Here is a 7927-nt window from a genome sequence, read left to right as displayed (position 1 = left end):
GTGCTCTGTATCAGGCATGCACAGGTCACTATTTAAAAGTGTCTTATGTATACATCTTAACACATATATTACAACCTACAGTATATTTAAAGCACTTAATAATTTTAATCCAAATTATTTTAATTGACCTAAGTGGGGACAAACAAAAAAATTCCTCAAACTGTCATAATACAATATTAAAATCTTACTACTCAAGCTGCTATCTAAACTTGTTCCATGAGAACTCCTATCACAAATGAAGATGATTTCTCAAGCAGCAGTTTGCTCACCCACTACACACAGTTTGCCAAGACTTCAGGGACTCAGAACAGGGAAATGCTGGGAGCCACAGGTGACAAGAATTAAACATAAAGTCTCTTTTCATTCTGGGTATCTTTATTTCAGACTAAATAAAGCTTTTCATGAATACAAACTGAAAAAACACATTTCCCTTTAGTTAACATTCACTAGAAGGATAAATAAAACTAAGAACCTTTATTGTCTTTTCTGTGTAGCAAAACAAAGTATCCCAGTTACACCGAGGATACCATGGGTCAGGAAAGAAGGGCGGTTGAGAGCTCTTTCCATTGGGAAACCTATTCTATGCACAATCACAAAAGCTTACAAACTCAGATTTCAGGTTCGTGGTCATTTATGGCTTAAAGTACTGGACCTGAAAAATACTTCAGGCTAAAATAAATGTGATAATACATGGACTTTTTTTTTTAAAAAAAAACATGTAGTAAATACTCTCATGTACATTAGAATCTTTATGATGCTTAGTTTACAGATGGGGACGGCATTTTTTGCCTTTACTAATATACTCCCAGAAAGATCCTTGCTTTTGATCTACTCAAGGTATTATCTGCCATTCTTCATAGCCTGAGGGCCAACAGGGCAGGAGAGACACTCGTGATGCTATGTGCTGCGGTCAGGCTGGAGCACTGGACTAGCTACAGAGAAGCAGGGGTGAAGTGTCAGGATGGCCCGCTGGAATAGCTTATTGGTTCTTTCCCAAGTCTGTCTGCCCTCCGCACTGGAGAACTACAAGGTAGCAGGACTCAGTGCTCCTGGTTCTGATACGCTCCGACGACGTGAGAATTGAACTGAACTACAATGATTGTGATGTCATCTCTATACATCCGAGCAAGTTCCTCTGGAAGACTAAGCATCTTAGAGAGTCGCTCATGGTCGACGGCTCCAAACTCATTGTTGCCCACGGCATGGCGAATGAGATGGGTTGCTGCATTCTGATCCTCGAAGACCGATGACATTTTTGCTCTCCTTTCGGTTAGCAGGCCATGCATCTGTCCCAGAGTCACCTTGTACCCCCCGACAGCTATTGGCTGTTGGTGATGCATTCCAGTTAAGTACTCGCCCACAATCCTAACCACATCCTGTCTATGCATGGTCTCCCACAGCCCATCGGTTGCCAACACCAAGAATTTATCCTGCGGCCTTAAGCGGTGGTAAGTTACCTCTGGCTCAGCGGTGAGATAAGGAGGTGTATGATAGTTGGGAGGGATAAACTTGGTATACTCATTGTCATTCAGCTGGTCTGGGCCAGACTCTATCACTCTCTTCTGAAGGTCAATGCTCCACTTGAACTTCACGTCTCCAAAAGCCCTGAAAGGCATCAGCAGGCCAAGCAGGCGGTCCTGCTTCACCACGCTCTTGGCCTCGTTCTTCGGGTGCTCCAGCTTCAGGCGCTCTAACTCTCTTTCATTCTGGGCATTGTGGTCATTGGACAGCGTGACCGCAGACCACGAGCCGTCTTCCTCCTGCACACCAAGCATGGCTCTACTGTCTCCAGTGTTAGCCACGTGGAGGTCAACACCATCTACATGGGCCACACAAGCAGTAGCCCCAGAAAATGCCACCCGAAGCACCAGGTAATTGAGGAAAGAATTAGGATCACCGACTTGAGCCTCCAATGAGATATCATTATCAAGTCTCTTGAAAGCATTAATTAAAGCCTCTTTAACATCGATATCAGCCGAGTCTCCAGTGTTGAGGTCTATAAGCTCTTGCCAGTAAGTCCTCAAGCTGTTGAAATACAGTTTGGACGCCTCCTTGCTGAAGTAGTCATTGGGGTGCTTATGCCACTGGAGGATGGGCAGCAGGGCCCGGCCACTCTCCACTGCATTTTCAATCTCCAGCAAAGTCTCATGGGGTAACAAGGAAACAGCGATGTAATAGAAGAGTCTTTCACTGACTGCCTGGGAACAAGCACAGCCCGCATGACCATCGAAGACTCCCAAAAGCATCCCTCTGGTCTGCAAGCAGGTGGCTGCACTTCTCCGGTCTTCAATGGGTGCATTTGCAGGCAGCTGATTGCTGTCAAATCCAAGAACGGAACTGACATTTTTGCCATCAAATTCTGGAACTTTGAAACTGTATTCATTGGCTTTCAGGATGCTGTTGACTTGTGGAGGTGTGAGGTAAAATTTCTGAGGTGTTGAGGCGTATCTCCTTCCTTGAGTGTACTGCCACCAGCTCTCTCTAGGCCTACAGAAGGTAGCATATGCTGGATGGGGCGTGTACCTCAGGCGATTCTGAGGAATGCACGGTGGGGAACAGCAGAGATGCTTATGGTGGCAGTAACATGCAGTGCCGTAGATTCTGCTCAGCTCACAGTTACGGAGGAGAGGGAAGAACAGTTGAGTTGGTGCTGGCATGGCATCGGAGAACAGTGGCAGGCTGGATGTTCTGACTGGGATTCCTAGAGAGCAATTAGGACAGACACATACACAGGAAAGTTACACTCCAGATTATCCAACAAGCTCTGCCGTATAGAAAATACTAAGGGAATGTACATGAAAATCCGTATGCTAGGTAATCTCTACAAGGTGTTTCACGGTAATTACAATTCTCAGCCATTCATGAAGCCACGTCTGAACTATAATTTCTCTTCCCTTTGTATTTCTTTTTGCAGTACACACTGCTCGGCATACGCATGTATCTGTCTGGAGAGAGCTGAGCAGGAAGTTATGTAACACTGTGCCGCAGCAGCCTACCTGCCCAACCACCCTTCTCCATCGCTGTGCTTTTACAAAGGGGCCGTACATCTCCCATTGGCACAGTCATTTCTACCATCTATGAAGATCTGTTCCTTAACCTGTAGTCAGTTTGTTGGCATTTGACAACACACGGATGGCTATCACTAAAAGTGTTAATATATCCTTAACAAGTGCATGTTTGTACATTATTGGTAAATAACACACATATACCACTGTATTGAAACAATGTTCATTTTACCTTAAAGGAAACATTTTCGACATAATAAAACAGGAATTTAGGGTTCTGCAAAGCTCCTTCTCTACACCACTGAGACAGCTTAGCGAGCTAGAGTCTGTTCTTCACCAACTGACCCTGGCCACGGCACTGCACCTCTCTGGGGCTCTCCCCACTGAACTTTAGATGAACACATGGAAGTAGACACTCTAAACTCTTCAAGATTCATGCTTTTATGTTTAATGTATTGAGGCTTTGAAATCAAATGTAGTCTTTTTTGATTCATTGCTGAATTTTGCTGTGCCACTCATGATAAAAAATAATCCCAGTATTCTTTGCTCTAAACCTGGTTTTGGTATAGTGTGATGCCATTTCAGAATTTAATTAACCTGCCACCATCGTTCCTTGCTTAGCAGTCATAGAAGCAAGCTACAGAGCTACTGTTTCATCTACTAGAGATTCCTGTTGACTCCTGGGGAACAGTTTCTCTTTCAGCTAAAAACAGGTATCTACTTGTCATGGGGAAGCAGCAAAGAACCATAAATTAAGCCCAAGGTTTGGATTATAACAGTATAGCATTATGAATATTCTGAAGACATTATTTTATAGTAGGAATTTATCTAGAAGGCTTAAGTGAACATATATACCACTATTTCAAATAATGTATCCAAGAAAAAAATCTTCAGTAATGTATTTTCTCTGAATTCCTAAGATATTGTCTCAAGCAGTCACTTAGAGTACAAGAAATAGACTTTAGAGCTGCTTTAAATACATTTAAAAAATTAAACAATCTTAGTATCCACTACTGCTTCCAAAAGTTAATATACAAAAAAATGTGAAGAATCACAGTGTTAAGCAATTTGCATGTACTTTTCAGTGGGCACTAAGGAAGTAAAAAGTGAAAATGAGGGAAGAGAGAAAACCACACACTGAAAACTCAGGTTTGCATCTGCTTCTGTAGACTGTACTGAGCACACAGCTGGACAGATGTCTTGTAAACAGTAATGTGCTAACTCTCAAGAAGAGGCTTGCTTCTAAATACAAAGACAGAAGTGCACAGTGGAGGACTAGACTTTTGGGTTAGATTCCAAAGGTAAGCCTTCTGAACTGAGCACAAGAATCTCTAACAAGGACTTACTGAACGAACCATCTAGACAACAACAACTCAAACTGGGCACCCGAAAGTCATCCAAAGGTGAAGGGTTCTGAACTCAGCCAGGATATGTGTGCAGTGTGGTACCACGCCAGAGCGCCTTGTGCTTATAAACCGTATCTCTTCTTTAGTTTATGATACAAATACTATCATTAAAAATTAAAATGAGGGTTCAACTTATATGGAGGTAAATTTTCTTCAGAATCTAAGCTTGTATTGCTTTAAGACAAGGTGAGTGTGGGAGGGACAAAGACCTACCAGCTTAAGTAGCATCTGCTCAGGGGATCCCCCCCCTTAAGTTCCCGTGTTCTGACAGTTTCTGTCAGTAGAAATGAATGAAATCTGGGGGTAAAAAAGCTCATAATCCATGCAGCAGGTGCTCTGAATATTCAAACTCAAGCTCTTTATGTTGTTTCCTTCACAGCAAAAGTATTTGAGATTAAAAGTCAAAACAGCAGAGAGTGACTTATTTTCATCTGTATCTTCACAGTTAATCACAGCTTAGCATACGGATTGCATTCAATTCTTTGGCTCCTAACAAGCTTTCAAAAGAAAGGCAAATTCTTCAGGAAGTTGAATCATGAAGGTTTGCGCTGTATTTAATAATCATTCCATCAGGTCAGTACAGTACTAATTATATAGTATTTTCATCAGACCAGAAACGGTACAAGTCCATACACTACTAAATGCCTGGAAAGATTCTTAATATCCTTCTACGCTTCCTGCGATTCAACAGAAAACCTCTGAAATCCTGATAAACTCGCTAGCTTAAAACAGAAGCCTCTTCATTAGGCAATTAAAATATCAGGATATGGTTATTGGTAATCTAGAATAATCTCACAGTCTTGCGGGGTTTTTTAAAGTTCATATACCATCGTGGCCCACACTTGGCAATCCTGTGTACAGCCGCTCAGTCCTAGGCAGATTTGGCTGCTACTGGCAATGACTAATAAAAAGATGCGCTGTAACCAGAAACAGAAGGCGCTCCGTCCATTCTTTCTGATGTGCTCGGCAAAGCCTGCGCCAAGAAATTATTCCACTTCGTCAATAAACCCACTGGCCAAATCAATTTAAAAAATGCTACTGGTGCACCTACTCCAGAGCTTCTCGGCCTTGCAAAGCTTCTGATGCAAATGGAAATAAATACTACACTAGCCATTACACGTATCATAACCTCCGTTTATGTAATCTAATTGCATTAAACACCCTGCACAAAGACTTGGGATTTTTCAGCATTTTCTGGAAATGCCTAGCCATTTCCCATGTCGGTATCTATAGCAATGAAAAAAAAAAAAAACCTTATCCTTAAGACACCAGGCACCAAACCAGCACTTGTTTGATCAGTTTCGTCTGTCCCTACCCGAAAATCGCACTTACTAAGATATCAAAGAAATTCTTCTGGTCCAGAGAGCCTTTGTCTCCCTTTTCCTATACCCCCCCCCCCCTTAATTCCATGCGGACCCCTAGAGCCATCCATTCATACACAAAATCAGTCACCATCCTTCCTGGGTCCCCAACACAGGTAGTTACGTGAATACCTACCAATCCGTCTGGGCCCGGGACACACACACATTCTCCTGTCATCACAACACGGAGCCGACAACATCCACAAACCGCGCGGACAGCAGCAGCGACAGCAGCAGCGGCCCATTGAAAGCAAGGCAGAGATGCTCATTAGAGGAGGCGGTGGCGGGGAGGCGGGAGCGGAGGAGGGGCGAGGTCTCGCAGCAGCCCAGTGAATGGGCAGGGAGGGAGGAGAGAACGGAGGGGGGAAAAAGGGGAGGGGAGAAGAAGAAACCAAACAAACCCACCCTGCCGGCCAGGCGGCCACCCGGCCCCAGGCCGGGGACTGCGGGAGCCCAGACGGGCGCCGCGCGGCCGCTCCGTGCAGCCAGCGCGCTGAGCCCACGGGCGCGCAGCATCTTCGGGCCCGACCGGCGCCGCGCGGGGCCCGCTTCCGCAGACCTCGCAGACCGGCGCGGCCCCGCGGGGCCGAGCGTGACAGCGGCGAGCCGAGGCGGACGTGCCACGCGCTGACAGCCAGCCCAGTATAGCCCGGGGCCCGCGGCGACTCCTCCCGACCGAGGCCTTCCACCCGTGGTCGCTGCCCACGCGCGCCCTCCCCTTCGCCGCCTCGACCGCCCCCTCCCGACGCGGCGGCGGGGAACGAGGATACGAACCGGGTCCAGGAGAGCACCCGCCGCGGTCGGCCTCGGCTGGCGGCCGCACCCCTCCGCGCGCTCCCTTCCCTCCGCACCGCCGAGCTCCCCGGCGCGCGGCGGCTCAGCCCAGTCCGGCCCACTCCGCGCCCCGGCCTCGCCCGGCCGCCACCCGGCCCCGCCCCCGCGTCGGCTCGTGCGCTTCCCGCCTTCCGATTGGCTGCGCCGTGCCGATTGGGCGGGACCCGGCGAACGAGGCCCGGGCCGGAGGGGCGGGGGCGGAAGAAGGCGCGCTCCCCGCCAGTTTTGTGACGTCACGGGGTCCAGACCCTGCCTATTGGCTCCAGGCCCGCGCGCGCTCCCGATGCCACGCCCAGGGGCCGGGGGAAAAGGAGCGTCTGCGCGCGCCGCCGCCACCGGGCCCCCAGCGGTAGGGTTGGCCCGGAGCTCGCGGGTTAGCACGGGTTAGCCAGGCTGTGGGCGCTCTCGGGCTTCTCCGTGCACGGTGGCTCCCCCGCGGGCCGGCCTCCGCGAGTGCCTGGCAGGGCCCGTGCGGGACGCTAGGCTGGTCTGAGCAGAGGCCTCTGCTGCACCGGGCCGCCCTGAGTAGACGCTCAGCTCCCCGCCTGTTAAGTTAGGCGTGGCGGAGAATACGCATCTGGGATGTGTGTATTGCTTCATCCATTCAATACCAAGTTGCTGGTTTTAGGGTTATTAAGTCGCTATGGTGTTTTCTGTTCTTTTTCTCGATGTCCTTAGAGTCCCAGGGCTTAGGCCAAAAGGAAGTTTGTTGAAGGAATTCCTACCTTTGTAGAGTGGGTGTGTGCTCATGGTCTCTGAAGGACTTTGAAATTGCATTCCCTCCTTGGCCCTGACTCGTTCCAGGGTTATGAATAAAGATACGCAGCCAGTAAAAGTGGGCAGAACAGTGGACTTGGAGTCAGAAGAACCTTTCGAGTCATTCCCAGTGACAAAATCCACCTCCCTCCCATGAGGTGAGGTTAAGTTTAGGACCGCATACCACTGTATGTGCTAAACAAGACACTCTGTCCTTACCGCGGCCACAAATGTCTCTATGGGATGGTGGCTTTTTATCTACAGCCACATAGAGGCCATCTTTATGACTGAAAAGTTTCTTGGGAGATGACGGGTGAACAACTCTTTCGGCTCAATGTTAATGAGTTGGCTTTTATTTATTGCACACATTAACATAAGCTAACAAGTTGATGTGGACTAGATACAAGAACTGCCAAGTTTATTAATCGGAATTGTTTAAACTTTTATGCAGTAAAGGAAAAGCTTTCTATAACCAAACTTTTAATTCGTAGTTCCTGGATCTGTCAAGCTGCCTCTTTGCCCACCCCCAGGGAAGGTTTGTGGACAGATGAGAGGGAGGGGAAGG

The 7927-nt window shown here is 47.7% G+C and overlaps 1 protein-coding gene across 5 annotated transcripts; it reads right to left on the bottom strand.

Annotated features, from left to right (window-relative positions):
* Positions 1 to 711: 711 nt before the first annotated feature.
* Pdp1 (pyruvate dehydrogenase phosphatase catalytic subunit 1) lies at positions 712 to 6685 on the bottom strand. 5 transcript variants are annotated; one of them, XM_075966953.1, is made up of 3 exons: positions 6547 to 6672; positions 5909 to 5943; positions 712 to 2701 (listed from the first exon to the last, which is right to left on the bottom strand). In XM_075966953.1, the coding sequence occupies exons 2-3, from the start codon at positions 5937 to 5939 to the stop codon at positions 1041 to 1043; spliced, it is 1692 nt and encodes a 563-aa protein (XP_075823068.1). In that variant the 5' UTR covers positions 5940 to 5943; positions 6547 to 6672; the 3' UTR covers positions 712 to 1040. The 5 variants fall into 5 exon arrangements, with proteins under 5 accessions (XP_075823068.1, XP_075823069.1, XP_075823070.1 ...); XM_075966954.1 differs by lacking the exon at positions 6547 to 6672 and adding an exon at positions 6178 to 6272; XM_075966955.1 differs by lacking the exon at positions 5909 to 5943 and having other exon boundaries at positions 6547 to 6685.
* Positions 6686 to 7927: the final 1242 nt, after the last annotated feature.

The sequence above is a fragment of the Microtus pennsylvanicus genome, chromosome 3 (genome assembly GCF_037038515.1).
Source record: "Microtus pennsylvanicus isolate mMicPen1 chromosome 3, mMicPen1.hap1, whole genome shotgun sequence".
NCBI classification, from domain to species: Eukaryota; Metazoa; Chordata; class Mammalia; order Rodentia; family Cricetidae; genus Microtus; species Microtus pennsylvanicus.
Note: the sequence above shows the minus strand (reverse complement) of the source record. Positions and strands in the feature narration are given on the sequence as shown.